This window comes from Pimephales promelas, chromosome 13 (assembly GCF_988280905.1).
Source record: "Pimephales promelas chromosome 13, fPimPro1.hap1.1, whole genome shotgun sequence".
In the NCBI taxonomy this organism is placed as follows: Eukaryota; Metazoa; Chordata; class Actinopteri; order Cypriniformes; family Leuciscidae; genus Pimephales; species Pimephales promelas.
Genome location: NC_142781.1, coordinates 31,693,692 through 31,715,606, shown reverse-complemented (window position 1 = coordinate 31,715,606; position 21,915 = coordinate 31,693,692). Strand labels below are relative to the sequence as shown.

Genomic DNA, 21,915 nt, shown 5'->3' with positions numbered 1-21,915 from the left:
TTAGCCTGACCAAACGCCCAGTTTAAAGTCCCCGTGAACCGGAAGTTGCAAACGATTTTTCTCCAGTGCTGTGACGTATTTCCAAGTGAAACGGAATATTGAACAGAGGGCAGGGTTTTACTCTAGCGCTCCTCCTCTCCATCTCTCGCTCATAGCAAACTAACGGTTTGAGGGGAGTGGTTAAGCGTTTCCCCACCCAAACTGTGAAACCTACGTCATCAGAAAAAGAAACCGTTCCAGACCGGAAGTAACTTTTCAGATTTTGATTAAAGATTACTAAGGTAAAAATTTTTTTTAATATATATTCACTTTCACGGATTAATTGTTACCACAAGACTAGTAATATGCGCTAACAAAGTAAATAGGTTCAATTTTGATTTCACGGGGACTTTAACAAGTTGATCATCTTGTAATAAAGATCTAATCGAAGAAAAAAACACGCTTTATTGTTGTATTTTCATTGCATTTTTAATTTATAAAAAGTGAAATATAATAAATTTAAATACAAAAATATGAATGATTAATCGATAGTCGATCGTTAATTCTTCCGACGATCGACTAAGAAAATTTAATCGAATGCCCATCCCTAATCAGTATTTTCTGCCATCCTTTGGCTCAACATGACATCATGACTTTTGCGTAAACATACACGCCACTTTCGAGTCAAGTGGCATGTTATCTTTATGCATTTTGAGCTATCCGCGTGTATGCGTGTAAGTCTACGCCATTAACGTCCGAGTGATTCCGCGTGTCTATACACGCCTTCAAATGTCCACGCGAAATGAAGCAATATGTAGATCTACATCTGGGGAGCGATCTTTTTTTTTCCTAGGATGGTAAGGGAACACTCATAAATGCCATTAACCCCAGTGACGGTTAGGTTTAGGGACGGGGTTGGGGTAGGTCATATATTTATATATATAGTAATAACGTTAAGTCAGCAGCGTTCATAAACACGCTGAAAAGCGATTGTGTGTCTTGATAGCACGCCAAAAATGGAAATACGAATTGGCGTGTCATACGCTACTTCATGAGATCAGTCTGTTTGGCTAGGTTATATGCTCACGCATTATATGCTCATTATATGCTCACGCTCTTCTTCATGCAAATGCTTTAAAACCAATTTCCTGTTTACAGAGGTAAAGGGTGATCATTCGTTGATAAATGGTTTCACAACAGATAGTGGTTGGAGTACAGAGTCAAGGCAGACGCAGCATTTTGTTTTTGCTGTCGGATGTTCAGCTTTACGAGAAAATCTGGAACATTGGATGACTTTGCGAGTGTGGACTAGCATAACTGGAAACTATTGCCAAAGACCGTGGATTTCATAAACATGAAACTTTAAAGGACCACATGTATTGCTATACAATGTGGAAGGAGAGGGAGATGCGTTGCAATACGGGGAATGAGGTATATCAACCCTTGTCAATGCAGATTAACTAAAGAAAAAACTTTATTATGTGTCCTCACTTATAGATGTGGTTGGGTTCTTGGTTGAAAATCAGTTGACGCAATCAGAAGATTGACGCTTTTGATGACATGTCAGAGGGTGGTCTGGACTTTTTCTTTCCATACTTTATTACACCATCCAAAAGGATTCTAAATTGGCTAATGTGGTGAAGACAATCCCTCACAATGGCACTTACATCTGTCATGATATACAAAATGAACTTATAAAAACACGTGACAGAGGCTATAGTGAAGGAAGTTGGTGACTCTTATTACACTTTGAAACTTGAATATATCAATTGTGCTTCGATTTGTAAATGAGTCTACTGTGCATCGCTACGGCTCAAAGATCTTCTTTAACTCCTGCTGGTCATTGTTCTTTGTTATCTCCCTTTCATTACAGTGTAATGGATGTTTATAATGATTATTCACATAAGTTAGGATGGGGATGGGGAATGGAATTCGCTATTGTTCTTTTCCTAGACCATTTTAACTGGGGGGCCAGTTGTGATTTTATTTAGGCAATAATATAAAACAATATAGTCTACTTTAAATGCCGTATGTACAAGTAAACTGAGAGAGTTATAGTAACTTAGTTGAAACATGTATATGTTGCAAGTGCATTTATTACAAATGAGTTATTCTATCATATTACAATTTTGTTATTAATAGCGATACTTAGATATCACATCACAAATTATTTTATCATGTTAAGGATTTAAGAGGGATATAGATAGGTATCGTCAACATAAGACACAATAGGACAGAATTAGGAGGTAATATGAGTCAAAAGGCCTCAGTTGATCTTTAGGGAATGAAAGCACACCAAATGTCGTATTTATGTATTGCATGATTTAAACACAAACACAGGTTTGATACTCAAGAAGCATTCAATTCCTTAGATTATTCGAGAACAAATGATAAAGAAAGAAAGGCAGTAGGAAATGTGCTTCATTAAAGCAATGATCAAAACATCATAGAAATAGAAAGCTTGTTAACAGTGACTGAATATGTGCATGCATGTTCTGTATATTAAATTAAAGTATCACAATTCATTATAATAATTTATTAATGACTATTCTAATTAAAATTATTATAATGTGGTTCAAAAACATTTTATTATAAATAGAAACTTTACATGCAATGAAAACGATGTTAATGAAAGAAGCAGAAAACGTTTAGAAGGAAATAATGAAATAGCATGTGCTTCTAGATTTCATAACAGGCACTTTAGCACAATGTACACATATATAGTTTTTTGTATAAAACTTTGGATTTTTCTCTGAACCAGCCATAAAAGAAAGCATAAATCAACAGGTTAAATATTGCATTCGTGTATGCCACCCACATTAGAACCTCATATAAAAGTGCTGGTATTGTGTGGTTAACAATAGGATCTATGATGTTACACATGAAATAAGGTGTCCAGCAAGAAATAAAAACTCCAATGACAATAGCAATCGTCTTAGTGGCTTTCAGATCCTTTTTACTAACTGATGAGCTTGAAGGATAGTTATTTATAACACGAACATGTTTCTGTGCTATAACAAAAATCCTGCTGTAAATACTGACAACTATAAACATGGGGAGGAAATAAAACACAATCGAATATGTCACTCCGATTTCTCTTCCATGCAATGCCAAACACCCTCCCTTGCAAGCAACGTGCAGCTCCTCGGTTCTTTTTACTTCGATTTTGAGCCCTGAGAATATGATGCCGAAGCCAGTAAAGGCAGAGAAGCACCAGCTGAATAGGATCATGGCTATGCTCACACGTGTGGTAATTCTGCTGTGATATTGCAGTGGTTGACAAACTGCGTAATAACGGTCAATTGAAATGAATGTGAGATGCAAAACAGATGCGTTACACAGCGTAAAATCAGTGCCGGAGTGAAACTTGCAGAAGAAGTCTCCAAAATACCAGCATGTCTCCAAAGAGCGCACCATACCGGGGGGCATGACAAAACTGCCCAGGAGCAGGTTGGCTACGGCCATTGAGACGATCAGGTAGTTGGTGGGTGTGCGGAGCTCCTGGAAAAAGGAGATGGTGCAGATGACCCACAGGTTGCCGAACACAATCACAATGATGGTTATAGCAAAGAGGATGTAGAGAGGAGCACGAATGACTGGAGAATAGACCGTCTTTACACATGAGTCGTTCAGTCGTTCGAAACAGAGGCCGAAAGACTCTGCTGTCCACAGTTGACTCAGAGTCATTGTACAGGCACTTGAATACCTACGAAAAAACAACTTGATTAGGCCTCATTTTTGGTGGAAATGGAAAATGTTAAACATAAAATATTGTATAAAAACCCAGTGAAGTTAGAAATTAATTAAAACTATATATTTAAAAAGTATATTACAAAAAAAAGATAAAATTACATACTTAAAATATAAAACCAGTTTGCTGTTCGATACGTGAATGTTTTGTCTCTTCTTTTTTGTAATCTTTCCACAGACTTCCTGCGACTTCTTGCCTTATGAATACTTTCACACATGAGAGTGTGTTCTCTTAACCAATAAAAAAATGGCTTTGCCTTGTCATGTGATAAGGAATTCCTAATTGGCTTTTGTCTCAAGATGCTGCAAGAGTAAACCGTGTGTTTCTAGCAGTCAGTTTGGCTGGTTGTCCAGTTAGTCCCTGCTGATAGATATTTTCAATATATCGTACCCCCCCATATAAGGCTTGGGGCCAGAGAAAACATTCTCACTCAAAGCCCTCCATACCGAAGACTGGTCTGAGGACTCATATCTAAGAACAAACTTTTTCAAAAAGTATACTTTACCCGAGAATGAAGTGAAGTGAAGGCCAAGAATGGCCTTCCTCTTCCTCTTCGTTTAAGTTTAGGAGCGACATTGGGTAGCCATTAACTTTGCCTAAGGGCACCTCAGTCGTTTCTGCCGATATTGAGAATCGAACCCATGACCTTCAGGTTACAAGTCTGACTCTTAACTATTAGGCCATAACTGTGTAAACAATGAGTGACGTAGGCGCGCAAGCGATTACTTCCGGCACATGCGCAGACCGAAGCACCTGTGCCTTCAGATCAGTTGGACGTGGCTGTGGTTACAAGAGGTAAAAACGATATAAATACTGTTCGTTTTCTCACACAAACTTTCGTGTCTTAGGCCATCAATGTGTACTTAAATTTACGAGTCATTAAATCATGTTTAATCTGGACTTCTCTGTGCATGGTCTTTGTGGTGGGCGCCATAAATCTCCATTATATGACTGACAGACAAGAACGGTTTGACCTAAAAATATCAAGATTGAAAATACTGTGGAAACAAAGACGCCTACATCTTGGATGCTCTTGAGGTAAGCTAAAACATAAAAGATTTATTTCAAAGTGAACTGTTCCTTTAAGATCGGCTCTCGCTGCATTGGTCCGAACTGATAAACGGTCCGTCAACCACACAATAACAAGTAGCTCAGTTTCGTTCCACTTACATTACATTTGCCATTTGATGTTGGGCAATGTTGTGGTCACGCCAGCATCTCTTACATTATGAGCGTGCTTGCCACGCGCGACGCACCTACATTTGAAATAACAAAATTTTGGTCGGCAGGAAAAATGGTCCAACGAATCGTTCGGTTCAAAAATGCGTACCGAAAACCGAAACGAAATCCCCGTACCGAACAGTACGAATATGTGTAGCATTACAACCCTAATATATATATATATATATATATATATATATATATATATATATATATATTGGATTGATTATTTGAACATGCTCCTGAACTTTGTTTAATTAAACTTTATTTAGAACTCTATTATTTCTATGATGTTGTGAATAGTTTGAAGCACAAAGAAGTTAAACCTTTGTTTGTCCTGTCTGTCTCCCTAATGATTAAAGTGCAGCTCTGTAGGGCATTATGGGTAAACAAGTTGGTTCTGATAATAATGTGACAGGATACAGCTAATAAGCTTCATGTGCAAAGCAGGTGAGAGGTGGTATTAACACCTTTGATTGATCTTGACTCCTTTGAGAGTCACTCCAAAGAAATGGAGGACTGATAACAAGTCTCATGGGTCCAAGACACAAAGCACCATTAATGAGGTTGAGGTGTGTGTGTGACTGGCAGCTGTGGATTTGAGAGCCAGATAGACATTTACTGTGCACATACCGCTAGAATGGTTTTAAATATATAATAAGTGTTTAGCAGAACATTATAATCTCTTCTAAAGGATAAGAGATAGGCAGGCCAATGCAGAAGTTTACCTACTGTAGGCCTTATATAGTTTGTATAGCAATTTAAAGACAGATTAAAAGGAACCAAGACTTATACTGTAAAGGCCAATTCACACTACACCAATACATACAGACTTCATCAGGTTTTGTCGGATTAGTGTTATACCCCTGTTGGCGTCCATTGGCGTTGGTCTGTGCTTGTTTTCACTGATTAAACATGTTGAATCTGCTTTTCTCGGGTCATGGAGTGAGAACTGATTTGCAGTAATCTGGTGACTGTCCGTATTGGTCGGCGTCTGATGGTGTTTTTTGAAGTTGTAAGTAAAACAATCTGTAGCAAGGTTCGATGTTAGGAGAAGGCGGGAACCGGAGAACATTCGAAGACTTTAATAAATAAAAAATAAGCTAATACAAATGAAATTAAAGACACCAGCCCGTCACGCACAATGACTGCTGTCACACATATAACATATAATAAAACACAACATAAATCCAGGCCTGGCCTGTCTCGTCCTTCACCATTGTTGCTACTCCTTTGCTTGCCTCCGTGAGAGATACGAGACAGGTGCGTCGCTCATTATCAATCACGCCACTGGCCTTGCACCGCTCTCCCATGGCCTCGTCACGCCACACAAAGATTTTTTTACAGTATGTTTTATAAGAAAATACTGTTTCAGTCTTTATATTTCAAAATTGCATGTTTAATTCAATGCGTTACTTAATGTTTCTTTATTTGTGAAATTTAATATCAATTTCTGAATGAGAATTGTTTCAAAGTAAATCCTACACTCTTGGAAAACAGTCTCGACAAGTCGAACCACGAACGTCAAAGGCTCACTGGGGAACGCATGTCTATCCAAGGGACAGAAACGCAACTGGCAGAGGGACAAGTCCGGAGAGGCAACAGATGTAACTGTGCGGCCCTGAAGGCTTGTTGGTTGGCATGATTGAGCAGGCTGGAAGAATTTTGTAGTGGAATGAAGCGACCTCAGAAGCTTCTGACTCCAAGGAGGAGGTGACGGGCGAGTTGTGACATGCGAGGGAAGCTTAGCACAATGGTCGCGACGTTGTCTTTTTAGACCAGCACCAGCTCTCTGAGCAACGGTGGCTCATAGCAAGGTGAACTGTGAACTCAAGGTAACAAATACCAATGCAGTCGGAGGTCGCCCAGGCCTCCGTTAAAGCATGCCCTTTGTACATGGCCCCTCAGTCAGTATTATTGGACCTGAAGGTCTGAAATCGGGTTGAGAGTTTGACGTCAGGCCGGGGTCACCTTGGGACTCGATCATAAAACTATTGCTGAAGTGGTCTTCATATGGAGGAAGCCAAGTGGCTGCGAATGCCATATGCCCCAGGAGCATCTGAAAATGTTTTCAGTGGGACCCTTTCTCACTTCTAGCACTAGCCTAACACACTCTTCTTGAAGAGACAAGTAGAGAACTCACAGGCCTTAGAAGGGGAGACGAGGATCCCCCCAAAAGGCAGTGGCCGACGGACACGGGTACACCTGTGTCGCGACAGACCGCTCCACTTGAGGGATAGCCTCGCAACCCTTTACCGCTCCTCTATCAAGAGTAATGAGGGGGAAAAGCTATTCAGGCAGTATCTGGCAGAGAGAGGTGTCGTCCACAACCTGGTAAGCTCTCCATGCATGAGTAAATGATAACAATATTTTCATCTTGGGTGAACTTTAAAGCAGGCACGGATAAATTCAGTTCTGGAGGGCCGCTGTCCTGCAGAGTTTAGCCTGAGCCCCCAAGCCTAATCAAACACCCCTGAACTAGCTAATCAATGTCTTCAGGATTACTAGAAAGCTACAGGCAGGTGAGTTTTATCAAGGTTTTAGCTAAACTGTGCAGGAAAGTGGTCCTCCAGGTCAGAGTTTGCCCATCCCTGCTTTAAAGTAATGTATTTCACCCATAATTTAAAATTGTCATCATTTACTGTCCCTCAGGTCGTTCCAAACCTGTATGACTTTCTTTCTTATTTGGAACGCAGAAGAAGATATTTTGAAAGATATCTTTTTTTTTTCTGTTCATACATTGAAAGTCGACTGGGTCGAATGTTGTTTTGACCCCAGAGTTGCATGGTCTGACGAGTCTTGGTTTCTCAGTGCAGTGATGGAGATCTGAATTTTATGCAGTTTTATTTTTGTACCATTGAGATACTATTGTAGTTTTAATTGTTATTTTGATTTAGTATTTATTTTCTATTTTCTGATTTATTCGGTTTTACGCCGCCTTCACACTGGCAGTTGAAATCAGCTCCGAAATACGCAATACGGTCCCAACGGACGTCGTACTACACAGTGAAAAGTGTCGGACGCGGGTAGAACAAAAATGGCGGAGAGATTAGAAATGTTGATTCTGTCAGTTCTGAATGATCTCTCTGATGAGGGTTATAGAGATATTTATAGGAAGGCTGCTGCGTGAGGAAAGTTACTCAGGACGTTCAACGTTGACATGTCAGGTCGACTAAAAATGTGGTATAGTGGTCAATAGTTCAATCTCTGCCTACAATTTAATTGTATTAACTGCCCTAATAACGTTAGAAATCATGAAAATAAAAAAATGACATGACAACTTACCATTATAAAATCATTATTTATTTAATTAAACGTTAAGAATTCAGGTTTGTTTATCAGTAGTACCATAGCAACGCTCAACTTCCGTTGGAATTGTCGGATAGGAACCGTCCGTAGATTTCCGCAAGAGTTAAATTTTTTTTAACGCATCTGGATGACCAACGGACACGATTTTCTTCTCGGTCGGACCCGTTTCGGACCCATTTGCATGCGGTCTTCTCCATAGGAAATGAATGTCTTCCGGTCGTTTCGCAGCCGTATCGGAGCTGATTTCAACTGCCAGTGTGAAGGCGGCGTTAGTCTTTTTATTGTTTTTGTCATTCTTATCAGTTTTTGTTTGTCAACATCCTTAATTTTTATGTGCACTACATGAATCAAATCTGCCATGTTGCGACGGTTCAGAATGAATGTGTCTCAAACCCATCCACTCATCTTCAAATCACTAGAAACTGTTGAAGTATTAATTTTTCTTTGTTTAATCTCTTGAGTTTATGTTGTTTTTGTAACTATGGGTTACATGGACTGGTGTACAGGGGTTATCTTGAATCTGAGCATATATATACAAACAAGACTGAGCAGCTCTGAGCCCATTTAGGGAGCTAACTAGATGTTTACTATATATCATGTACTATATAAATGTTAATCTTTCTTTGAATATTGGCCTTTACCAAGCTATCATTTACAAAATTATTTTGCTTATCCTTTGCCTTATTAAAATTAAAGAAATCATCTCAGCATATGGAGCAGATGTGATGACGTCAAATGAAACTGACTCTGAGAATATGTTTCTCTGTTATCCACTCCTGCCGGACTCCTGTCCTAAAGTACATCGTCTTACTGTCGTTAGAGTGGCAATGTATGTTTTCATGGTGCTGATGATCCTCACAACAGTTTTTGGGAACCTGCTGATCATCATCTCCATCTCTCACTTCAAACATCTACAGTCTCCAACTCATCTGATCGTTCGCTCTCTGGCTGCCAGTGATTGTCTGCTGGGATCTTTGGTCATGCCGTACAGCATGGTGCGATCTGTTGAAGGCTGCTGGTATCTGGGAGATTTTGTGTGTAAAGTGCATTTTAGTTTAGACATGACCTTCTGTATCTCTTCGATACTTCATCTCAGTTTAGTATCGATTGACAGGTACTGGGCCATTTGTAATCCTTTAAGGTACAAAATGAGGGTCACTAACAACATTGTGACTGTATTTACTTCATTTACATGGCTGTTTGCATTTGTGTACAGCTTTTATGTTGTGTTTTCGGGGATAAATGCAGTCGGAAAGATGCTTGTATTGCAGATCTCCTGTGTGGGAAGTTGTGTTCTGTTTTTTAACAAACAGTGGAGTCTAATATGTACTGTTCTCTTATTTTTCCTTCCCGGAACGATCATGAGCTCTCTTTATATGAAAATTTTCCATGTTGCACTAAAACATGCAAAGGTTATGTCAGAAAGAGTGAATGTGGCGGCAACAGGAGGGTTGAATAGCCAAAGATCTCCACACAGAGAGAGAAAAGCAGCAAAAACTCTGGCCATTGTCATGGGTGTTTTTTATTTCTGCTGGCTGCCTTATTTTACTGTTACTGCTGTTGACCCTTTTTTCAATTATTTAACCCCAGCTGATGTTTTTGATGCTTTGGTTTGGTTTGCATATTTTAACTCCACTTGTAACCCCTTGATTTATGGATTTTTCTACCCTTGTTTTCAGAATGCATTTAAGATTCTTATATCCACTTATATCTGTGGCATCAACGATTCAAACACCTTGACTTTAAATAAATAGGACACTCACACTTTAGAAAAATACGTTAAGTTATAATACAACATGCAGTCTGTTTTTTCATAAACTTGACAGTTTAAATTGTACACTAAACTCACATTTTAATGGATTTACATTAAATGGTCTCCTTTTAGAAAAACATTCTCATTTTGGCAGTTTGATTTTCATTTCCTGATTTGGATCCAGGCGATTAAAAAGTATCCTCAACTGAACAACTGAAGCCGACAACATTTACATGATCTGTTCAAAAACTGAAAAGAGAAAAAATACATTATTGGTTGGAAACCAGTTTCAATTTGAAAGTCAAATTTATAGACATCTAAGGCAAGAAGGATATCCCGTACCTGTTGAGAATGTGTCGTTTGTGTAGTTGGATGGCTGAGTTCCAGAAAATCAGTATCAAAGTGGCTTTCAATGGATTTTTTAACAGTTACAGATTAATAAAAACAAGCTGGGTTTAAAGAAATCTTTACTCAACACGAAGAACCAATTATCATTAAAGCTTCTTTAGAACGATATTGTTCTATATATATATATATATATATATATATATATATATATGTGTGTGTGTGTGTAAAGAACCTTCTTTTTTAGAGTGCACAGTAAATGACTTCATGAAATTATAACTTTCATTAAACATTGATGGAACATTTTGATCACTTTAAAAAATGCTGGACTCAGCCCATTTGTCATTTCATTGGATTAGTTTCTTTTTTTTTTTTTTTTACCCAAGGTGCAGGTAGGTTTTTTGTAACTTGGGTCAAAACTTGGGTCGTGGCTGGGTCAAATTTACTGAGAATACAAATAATGATGAGTTCTATTATTAAAAACTGTTCCCATCCTTTACATTACGAACTCGAGCTCCGTCCCTTTTGTCAGTTTGTGGCCACTTGGTGGAGAACAAAATACAGTACAGCAATACTTTTGTACTTTTAGCGATTGCAATATTAAATAAAAATAGCATGAGATGACACATTTTGCCATGCATAGCACTTTATGCATTTGAGGTTTGGGTAAGAGTGTGTGCAGAGGCACATTGTCGTGACATTGTCTTAGGATTTTTTTTTATACTTTTTAACTTTTTGATGTATTTGTAACAATGTCCAAGGTTCAATATAATGAGGATGGAAGAAGACAAGGGTCGGTGTGACTGGGTCTCATACTGGTTCTCGTTTATTGAAATTTGTTAACAGAAAATAAAAATGCGCACGAGCGCCTTCACCATAGATAAACTATGGCACAATCAAAGAAAATAAACAGTTTTCAAAAAGTCCCACTCCGTTCAAGTGTGCACGGGATCCCAGTCCCTCTCTCTCTCTCTCTCTCGATCTCTTCCCACGCCAATCACTGTAATCAGAAACAGGTGTTCGTTATTTTGCACTTGACCTACTTACTTACCGCTTGGCTCCACCCCGCTCTGCCGCTACAGACCTCACTGAACCACGCCTCCCTCACTACATACCCCCACTGCCAGACTTAGGCCGGGGAACCCGGGGAAGTCGGCCACAGCCATCTGTACACCCGGCCTTTGGTTGTAAAAAGGTTGTAATGCTAGATACCAAATGGGTGATCCGCACGTTGGTATCCATCATGCGGTGGAGCCAGAGGAGCATGGTTCGAACAGAGGGTGAACTCCCGTCCCTATAGTTAATAGCAGAGGGTGAGAACGGCCCACCTGATGGCAATGACTAATGTACAGCACCGGCCGCTCTCCACCCTCCATCTCCTGGGACAGGGCCACGCAATTTTTAGCCTATTTTTACAAGAACGTAGCCATAACGTAACATACAAAGTAATGGAGCCTTTTATACATTGTCGTCTTTCTTTAGAAATAGATAATGGATAAATGGAGTCTTTGGACGCCTCAGATGTAAAGTTATTCGCTGTCAAAGTGACGCCAAAATGAATGGGAGTCAATGGGATGCTAACAGCAGGTGATAGCCCGCTACAATGGCGGCTCCTGGAGGCAGCTTCAACTTCCGGCTGATGGATTACCCCCTTGGTAGAAACCACCAGCACTGGCAGAAGAACACAGACACACTCGCTCATTGTAAACAACAGAACTCTTCAGAGACAGCAAACGATCGGCTCCGAAGCGAAAGGCAACTAGTGCGTGTATCCACTTCCGTATTTATATTACCCGTGCTGCGGGGCGGACAGTTATGTCATCACGTACGCCAATTCCCATTGGCGGTTGAGTAAATGATAACAATATTTTCATTCTTCGGTGAACTTTAAAGCAGGCATGGAGAAACTCAAGTTAGCCTGAGTCCCCAACCTTAATCAAACACCCCTGAACTAGCTAATCAATGTCTTCAGGATTACTAGAAAGCTACAGGCAGGTGAGTTTTCTCAGGGTTGGTGCTAAACTCTGCAGGAAAGTGGTCCTCCAGGTCAGAGTTTGCCCATCCCTGCTTTAAAGTAATGTATTTCACCCATAAATTAAAATTATGTTGTCATTTACTGTCCCTCAGATCGTTCCAAACCTGTATGACTTTATTTAGAACACAGAAGAAGATATTTTGAAAAATATCTTTTTGTTTCTGTTCATACATTGAAAGTCGATGGGGTCCAATGTTGTTTTGACCCCATTTGCATGGCCTGACGAGTCTTGGTTTCTCAGTGCAGTGATGGAGATCTGAATTTTATGCAGTTTTATTTTAGTACCATTGAGATACTATTATAGTTTTAATTATTATTTTGATTTAGTATTTATTTTCTATTTTCTGATTTCATTCTTGTTGGTTTTAGTCTTTTTATTGTGTTTTTGTCATTCTTATCAGTTTTTCTTTGTCAATATCCTTAATTTTACGTGCACCACATGAATCAAATCTGCCATGTTCCAACGGTTCAGGCTGATGATGGTGAAATGTGTCTCAAACCCATCCATTGATCTTCAAATCACTATACACTGTTGAAGTATTAATTTTTCTCCGTCTAATCTCTTGAGTTTATGTTGTTTTTGTAACTATGGGTTACATGGACTGGTGTACAGGGGTTATCTTGAATCTGAGCATATATATACGAACAAGACTGAGCTGCATTGTGCCCATTTAGGGAGCTAACTAGATGTTTACTTATGTTAATCTTTCTTTGGATATTGGTCTTTACCAAGCTATCATTTACAAATTTATTTTGCTTACTAAAATTAAAGAAACCATCTCAGCATATGGAGCAGTCGTGATGACGTCAAATGAAACTGACTCTGAGAATATGTTTCTCTGCTATCCACTCCTGCCGGACTCCTGTCCTAAAGTACATCGTCTTACTGTAGTTAGAGTGGCAATGTATGTTTTCATGGTGCTGATGATCCTCACAACAGTTTTTGGGAACCTGCTGATCATCATCTCCATCTCTCACTTCAAACATCTACAGTCTCCAACTCATCTGATCGTTCGCTCTCTGGCTGCCTGTGATTGTCTGCTGGGATCTTTGGTCATGCCGTACAGCATGGTGCGATCTGTTGAAGGCTGCTGGTATCTGGGAGATTTTGTGTGTAAATTGCATTTTAGTTTAGACATGACTTTCTGTATCTCTTCCATACTGCATCTCAGTTTAGTATCGATTGACAGGTACTGGGCCATTTGTGATCCTTTAAGGTACAAATTGAGGGTCACAAACAACATTGTGACTGTATTTACTACCTTTACATGGCTGTTTTCATTTGTGTACAGCTTTTATGTTGTATTTTCGGGGATAAATGCAGTTGGACTAGAGATGCTTATATTGCAGATCTCTTGTGTGGGAAGTTGTGTTCTGTTTTTTAACAAACAGTGGGGTCTTACATGTCCAATTCTCACATTCTTCCTTCCCGGAACGATCATGAGCTCTCTTTATATGAAAATCTTCCATGTTGCAAGAAAGCATGCAAAGGTAATGTCAGAAAGAGGGTTGAAGAGCCAAAGATCTGCACAAAGAGAAGGAAAAGCAGCGAAAACTCTGGCCATTGTCATTGGTGTTTTTTATGTCTGCTGGCTGCCTTTTTTTACTGTTACTGCTGTTGATCCTTTTTACAATTATTTAACCCCAGTTGATGTTTATGAAGTTGTAATTTGGTTTGCATATTTTAACTCCACTTGTAACCCCTTGATTTATGGATTTTTCTACCCTTGTTTTCAGAATGCATTTAAGATTCTTATATCCACTTATGTCTGTGGCATCAACGATTCAAACACCTTGACTTTAAATAAATAGGACACTCACTCTTATTTCAGACATTACAATAATGAACAGTGATCTGTGATCTGATTTTTTTTAAATAATCTTTTGAAAAGAGGGGCTTGCATGACTCATGCATGGCTAAAATCAATGTTAAACATTCTCATTTTGGCAGTTTAATTTTCATTTCCTGATTTGTATCCAGGCGATTAAAAAGTATCCTCAACTGAACAACTGAAGCCGACAAAATATGCATGATCTATTCAAAAACTGAAAAGAGAAAAAATACATTATTGGTAGGAAACCAGTTACAATTTAAAAGTCAAATTTATAGACATCTATAGAAGGCAAGAAGGATATCCCGTACCTGTTGAGAATGTGTCGTTTGTGTAGTTGAATGGCTGAGTTCCAGAAAATCAGTATCAAAGTGGCTTTCAATGGATTTTTTAACAGTTTTAACAGATTAATAGAAATAAGGTGGGTTTAAACAAGAGTTCTTTACTCAACACAAAGAACCAATTATCATTAAAGCTTCTTTAGAATGATATTGTTCTAAAACATACACACACACACACACACACACACACACACACACACACACATACATACATACATATATATATATATATATATATTTGTAAATAACCTTTTTTAGAGTGAACAGTATATGACTTCATGAATTTAAATCTCTTTTATTCAACATTGATGGAGCATTTTTGCGCATTTTTCATTTTTTTGGATTAGTTTCATTATATATTTTTTTACCAAGGTGCAGGTAGTTTTTTGTAATTTAGTGGCTGGGTCAAATTTACTGAGAATACAAATGATGATCAGTTCTATTATTAAAGACTGTTCCCATCCTTTACATTACGAACTCGAGCTCCGTCCCTTTTGTCAGTTTGTGACCACTAGGTGGAGAACAAAATACAATACAGCAATACTTTTGTACCTTTAGCGATTGCATTATTAAATAAAAATAGTATGAGATGACACACTTTGGCCATGCATGGCACTTTATGCTTTTGAGGTTTGGGTTAGAGTGTCTGCAGAGGCACATTGTCATGACCTTTTTCTTTTCTTAGGAGTTTTTAATACTTTTAACTTTTTGATATATTATATATACTGTATTATAAATGTATTTAATGCATGTTCTGATGTCTCATGAATTTGTCTTAATTATGGATTGCTGATTCTCCTGTCTGCACAACAAATGTACCCTCAGTTACTAAAAAAGACACCTTAAACCCTCTCACACAACAACCCAGCGCTGGGTCAGTGTTATTGAATGGATTGGAACAGACATATAGCCAACTGATACAAGTTGTTTTCCCAAACATTCCCAGACCACATCATCTGCCACAATGTAGAAATTCACCTCTAGCCAAGTCAGCAATCATAAGACTCATTCATGCCAGGTTAGGGTTGCACACATAAGAGGTCGACCGCTTGATTGGCTGGACAATTAATCAGGTTGATTTTGGGATTTTTTTATGAATCGTCATCGGCCGATTGTGCTGCAAATTAGGCTGATTAATAGGTAGGGGCATCTACAGGCAGCTAAGTGTTGTGGAATGTGACACTGCCTCTTGGAGCATGAATATGGGCTCTATGCACGGCGGTATTTCCGGTGAAGGTGTAAGGATGCTCAATAACTTCCGCCGATCGTAGAGTCCAATGTAATACCGAGAATTTATTTTGAATTTTATACTCCATGGTTATACTAAAGAAACGTTAGTCACAAAAACAGATAAAACAGACACCCCTCGTTGTGTTTATGCTTCTTTTTAAAATTATATTAAATAAACATAACTTAATATAAAATTACATATAAACGTATGAAAGTTTCGTTTCAAAATGGGAGGACAGTAAATTTTGAAGACTGCCATAATCCCGTTTTCCTCGGTTTTCCTCCGCTTTAATCTCCCCAACCGGAAACTGAAGAGCATCCTTGCGTCAAATGCGGAACTTATGCGTGCATATAGACCCCTTTTGCGCCGACGTCACAGTTACGTCACGGCGCTAGCTGGAGGCAAAACAAAGTGAAAACTGGAGGCGGACAATGCAAACCAGCACAGATTCGGCTACATAATGAGCTTAAATTAATTTTATGATTTTTTTAAATGTCATCTTATTGTGTTGTTTGATGCAAGTATGAATGAAAAATGAATATGCTGTATCTGGATTTTTTATTTCTAGAAAATATTCACATGATTAAAACCGCACCGTAATGACACTCTTTACATTGTCGTCTTCTCTGCGCTGGCTTGGCAGAACTGCGGATCATACACACACGCCTTGTATAGGACCATTCAGCACATAGTTATAGGCATCTAAAGATTTGTATGCCCTCAGTTTCTCTTTACGATCGGTTTCTCTATAAAGTGGGTGTAGAAGTCAGGCCACTCACCCGAGGTAACGTAACGTTAATCCTGTCAGATTGTCCATGCATCGAGTGAGCGTGTAGGCGGCTACGGGTCGGCCAATCTGGTTCCGTCCGTTAAAAATAACTTTTGAAAATAACAATTGCGGTCCTGGAGAGTGAGTGACCTTACACATTAAAATAAAATCTGATTTTCTCCAGTCATTGTTAAAAAACAGGCTAATAAAACTCGCTAACTAGCGTTAGTGAAGCGGCCAGAGGGATCTTTCTGCCTCCACCTAAGCTCCGCCCACAAAAAAACGTCACCATGTTTACCAACTGTAAAAGGGTCTATAGCCTATTGGCAGAAAGAACCCATCAACCGTGCCGGAGCACACAGGGGAATGACTGGGTCAACACTGAACAGTGAACTGAAATAGTGAAGCACTCACTATTCCGCCCTCTAACCAGTGGTTAACACGTACAAACCTTTAGAAATTTGTTGCTGTTAAAACAGTAGTTGAGAGCTCAAAGCTTGCGATCACTACTGCACTCACGCTGTAGAAACCACCAGCGCTGGCAGAAGAACACAGACACACTCGCTCATTGTAAAACAACAGAACTCTTCAGACACAGCAAACGATCGGCTCCGAAGCAGAAGGCAACTAGCGCGTACATCCACTTCCGTATTTATACCCGCGCTGCGGGGCGGACTGTGTTATGTCATCACGTACGGCAATTCCCATTGGCTTTTTCAATACTCGAAGATGATTAGCTCACTGGTGTGATCCCCATTCAGTTTACGTCGACTACGTCTGACATTCTCGACTAAAAGGGAACTGTTATCCTTTTTGATCACCAGGAGCCACTATGCCCTACGGTTAAGAGTAATTTCAAGGCATGATGCTTAAAGGGATAGTTCATAAAAAAATCCCTCTCAAGTTGTTCCAAACACGTGAGTTTCTTTCTTCTGTTGAACACGAAATAAGATATTTTAAAGAATGTTTGAAACCATACATTTGACAGTAACCATTGACATCCATATTAGGAAAAATAATACTATGGAAGTCAATGGCACCCCTGAACTAGCTAATCAATGTCTTCAGGATTACTAAAAAGCTACAGGCAGGTGAGTTTTATCAAGGTTTAGAGCGATATTATGCAGGAAAGTGGTCCTCCAGGATAGAGTTTGCCCGTCCCTGCTTTAAAGTAATATATTTCACCCATAAATTAAAATTATGTCTTAATTTACTGTCCCTCAGATCGTTCCAAACCTGTATGACTTTCTTTCTTATTTGGAACACAAATAAGTTTTCTCTTAAAATAATCGCTTTTTAGAGGGCCTAAACATGCTCGAAAACTCATGAAACTTTGCACACGCTTCAGAAGTGGTGAAAATTTACGTGTGATATGGTTTTCAAAATTGGGTGGGGCGAATTTTTTAAATTATTGCCCCCACATTTTGCCCCGGCTCTACGTTTCACGTACAGGTATGAAATTTGGTACATACATGTAATGACCAAATACCTACAAAAAAGTCTCTTGGAGCATAGCCCTAAACACAACAGGAAGTCAGCTATTTTGAACTTCCTCCTAGATTTTGTGTATTTTTCGTAATTTCCTGATGTTGTACTTTAACAAACTCCTCCTACAGTTTTGATCTGATCCTCTTCAAATTTGGTGAGTGTAATCTTAAGGCCTTTGCAACGTTAAATTGCAAAGATCTTGAGTTTTCATCGAAGGGTGTGCCCTTGGCGGCCTGACAAATGTACACCCAATTTTAGCCTTTTGGTGATTTGTGCTTGAATATGTCATATAGGTCAATATTGCTTGCAGTTCCGATGTTGCTAGGCAACCATAGACAGCCTGCAGTAACTCAGGCATACAATGTCCAATCTGCCCCAAACTTCACATTTTTGATAAGAGTCCTGTCCTGAACACATGACCATGCTCATATTTGGTTATAGCAATAGCGCCACCTGCTGGTAGCAGGAAGTGTGCAAATACAAATCCTTTGACATAGTCCTCCTATATTTATTATCATTACATACTGCCCACCATGCTCTGTTTTCCTAAAACCACCGGGTGTTTTCCTAAAACCGCGGCACAGGTGCGAGGGCCTTTTTCATCGCTGCTTGCAGCTTTAATTTGATTTTGATTTGTTTCTGTTCATTCATTGAAAGTCGACTGGGTCGAATGTTGTTTTGACTCCATTTGACGAGTCTTGATTTCTCTGTGCAGTGATGGAGATCTACATTTTATGCAGTTTTATTTTAGTACCATTCAGATACTATTATAGTTTTAATTATTATTTTGATGTAGTATTTATTTTCTATTTTCTGATTTCATTCTGGTTGGTTTTAGTCTTTTTATTGTTTTTGTCATTCTTATCAGTTTTTGTTTGTCAATATCCTTAATTTTAGATGCACTACATGAATCAAATCTGCCATGTTCCAACGGTTCAGGCTGATGGTGGTGAAATGTGTCTCAAACCCATCCATTGATCTTCAAATCACCACACACTGTTGAAGTATTAATTTTTCTCCGTCTAATCTCTTGAGTTTATGTTGTTTTTGTAACTATGGGTTACATAGACTGGTGTACAGGGGTTATCTTGAATCTGAGCATATATATACGAACAAGACTGAGCTGCTCTAAGCCCATTTAGGGAGCTTACTAGATGTTTACTATATATCATGTACTATATAAATGTTAATCTTTCTTTGGATATTGGCTTTTACCAAGCTATCGTTTACAAAATTATTTTGCTTATCCTTTGCCTTATTAAAATGAAAGAAACCATCTCAGCATATGGAGCAGACGTGATGACGTCAAATGAAACTGACTCTGAGAATATGTTTCTCTGCTATCCACTCCTGCCGGACTCCTGTCCTAAAGTACATCGTCTTACTGTAGTTAGAGTGGCAATGTATGTTTTCATGGTGCTGATGATCCTCACAACAGTTTTTGGGAACCTGCTGATCATCATCTCCATCTCTCACTTCAAACATCTACAGTCTCCAACTCATCTGATCGTTCGCTCTCTGGCTGCCAGTGATTGTCTGCTGGGATCTTTGGTCATGCCGTACAGCATGGTGCGATCTGTTGAAGGCTGCTGGTATCTGGGAGATTTTGTGTGTAAAGTGCATTCTAGTTTAGACATGACCTTCTGTATCTCTTCCATACTGCATCTCAGTTTAGTATCGATTGACAGGTACTGGGCCATTTGTGATCCTTTAAGGTACAAAATGAGGGTCACAAACAACATTGTGACTGTATTTACTACATTTACATGGCTGTTTTCATTTGTGTACAGCTTTTATGTTGTGTTTTCAGGCATAAATGCAGTTGGACTAGAGATGCTTATATTGCAGATTTACTGTGTGGGAAGTTGTGTTCTGTTTTTTAACAAACAGTGGAGTCTTACATGTTCAATTCTCACATTCTTCCTTCCCGGAACAATCATGAGCTCTCTTTATATGAAAATCTTCCATGTTGCAAGAAAGCATGCAAAGGTAATGTCAGAAAGAGGGTTGAAGAGCCAAAGATCTGCACAAAGAGAAGGAAAAGCAGCGAAAACTCTGGCCATTGTCATTGGTGTTTTTTATGTCTGCTGGCTGCCTTATTTTACTGTTACTGCTGTTGATCCTTTTTACAATTATTTAACCCCAGCTGATGTTTTTGATGTTGTAATTTGGTTTGCATATTTTAACTCCACTTGTAACCCCTTGATTTATGGATTTTTCTACCCTTGTTTTCAAAATGCATTTAAGACTCTTATATCCACTTATGTCTGTGGCGTTAATGATTCAAACACCTTGACTTTAAATGAATAAGACACTCACATTTATTTCAGACATTACAATAATGAACAGTGATCTGAATTTTTTTATTAATCTCGTGGAAAAGAGGGGCTTGCATGACTCATGCATAGCTAAAATCAATGTTCAAAAACTTTTTTGAACTGTTTTCATAGAAATTCTTGAAATTTGTTTGTACTATGTTTAGAAAAATACGTTCAATTATAATACAGCATGCAGTCTGTTTTTTTTTTCATAAACTTGACCGTTTAAATTAAATTTTAATGGTTGTACATTAAATGGTCTCATTTTAGAAAAACATCCTCATTTTGGCAGTTTGATTTTCATTTCCTGATTTGGATCCAGGTGATTAAAAAGTATCCTCAACTGAACAACTGAAGCAGACAAAATATACATGATCTTTTCAAAAACTGAAAATAGAAAAAATACTGTACATTATTGGTTTGAAACCAGTTACAAATTAAAAGTCAAATTTAGGCTATAGACATCTAAAGAAGGCAAGAAGGATATCCCGTACCTGTTGACAATGTGTCGTTTGTGTTGGATGGCTGAGTTCCAGAAAATCATTATCAAAGTGGCTTTCAATGGATTTTTTAACAGTTACAGATTAATAGAAACAATGTGGGTTTAAAGAATTCTTAACTGAACACAAAGAACCAATTATCATTAAAGCTTCTTTAGAACGATATTGTTCTAAAACACATATATAGTATGTAAAGAACCTTCTTTTTTTAGAGTATACTGTATATGACTTCATGAAAATAAATCTCTTTTATTAAACATTGATGGAGCATTTTGCACACTTTAAAAAAATGCTGACATCAACCAATTTGTCATTTTATTGGATTAGTTTCATTATTTTTTTAACCAAGGTGCAGGTAGGTTTTGTGTAACTTAGTGGCTGGGTCAAATTTACTGAGAGTACAAATAATGATGAGTTCTATTAGTAAAGGGTCATTCCACCTCTGGAAAGATGAATGTGTATTTAAAATGGGTAATTTATGTAGAAGAAATGTCAAAATATTTTTGTATTTGGAGCTTTCTAGACTGAGAAAAGACAGAAAATGTATTTTTGGCTTATGTGGATGAAAGACATCAACTCCCAGAATACACTTGCTTCGCTGCCCTAGGAGGCCACGCCTACCAGTAACCGCGCAGTAGGTAAACAACAGTTTTGGCTACTTGTGAGTCTCCGTGATGAGTCTACCCGAAAATGTGTTTCGAGATCACCCAAAATATTTCGGAAGTTTTACCTTTCACTGTTAGCCTGGCTAACGCCAGACCACGTATCATTGCGAATTAAAACGCCGTCTGGAAACCACATGTTAAATTTCTCGTATTTGAGGCATGGTTTACGAATGCCCAGAGCCGTATTATTGGGTGCTACGAATGTCTATCAAATGCGCCTGTAATACCTCCCTGTTCTGTGATTGGTTCCCTATTTCTGGGGAAAATTTGGTTCTTGGTATCCAGACTGCCTAGCAACGCGAATAAAATCGCGCTGCGGCAAGGCAGAATGGGGAAACCCAGGCTATTCCACTGTGAAGATCTAAACATATTTAGATA

At 38.6% G+C, this 21,915-nt stretch overlaps 3 protein-coding genes and 1 pseudogene across 3 annotated transcripts; 3 read left to right on the top strand and 1 right to left on the bottom strand.

Annotated features, from left to right (window-relative positions):
• Positions 1-2,679: 2,679 nt before the first annotated feature.
• taar11 (trace amine-associated receptor 11) lies at positions 2,680-3,666 on the bottom strand. Its single transcript, XM_039647883.2, has one exon. The coding sequence runs from the start codon at positions 3,664-3,666 to the stop codon at positions 2,680-2,682; it is 987 nt and encodes a 328-aa protein (XP_039503817.2).
• A 5,319-nt stretch (positions 3,667-8,985) lies between these two features.
• On the top strand, positions 8,986-10,010 carry LOC120460222 (trace amine-associated receptor 4-like; annotated as a pseudogene).
• A 3,184-nt stretch (positions 10,011-13,194) lies between these two features.
• Positions 13,195-14,205, top strand: LOC120460197 (trace amine-associated receptor 4). The gene has a single exon (XM_039647860.2). The coding sequence runs from the start codon at positions 13,195-13,197 to the stop codon at positions 14,203-14,205; it is 1,011 nt and encodes a 336-aa protein (XP_039503794.2).
• Positions 14,206-19,224: 5,019 nt separating this feature from the next.
• On the top strand, positions 19,225-20,364 carry LOC120460202 (trace amine-associated receptor 4-like). The gene has a single exon (XM_039647864.2). It carries the CDS (start codon positions 19,225-19,227, stop codon positions 20,362-20,364), a length of 1,140 nt encoding a protein of 379 aa, XP_039503798.2.
• Positions 20,365-21,915: the final 1,551 nt, after the last annotated feature.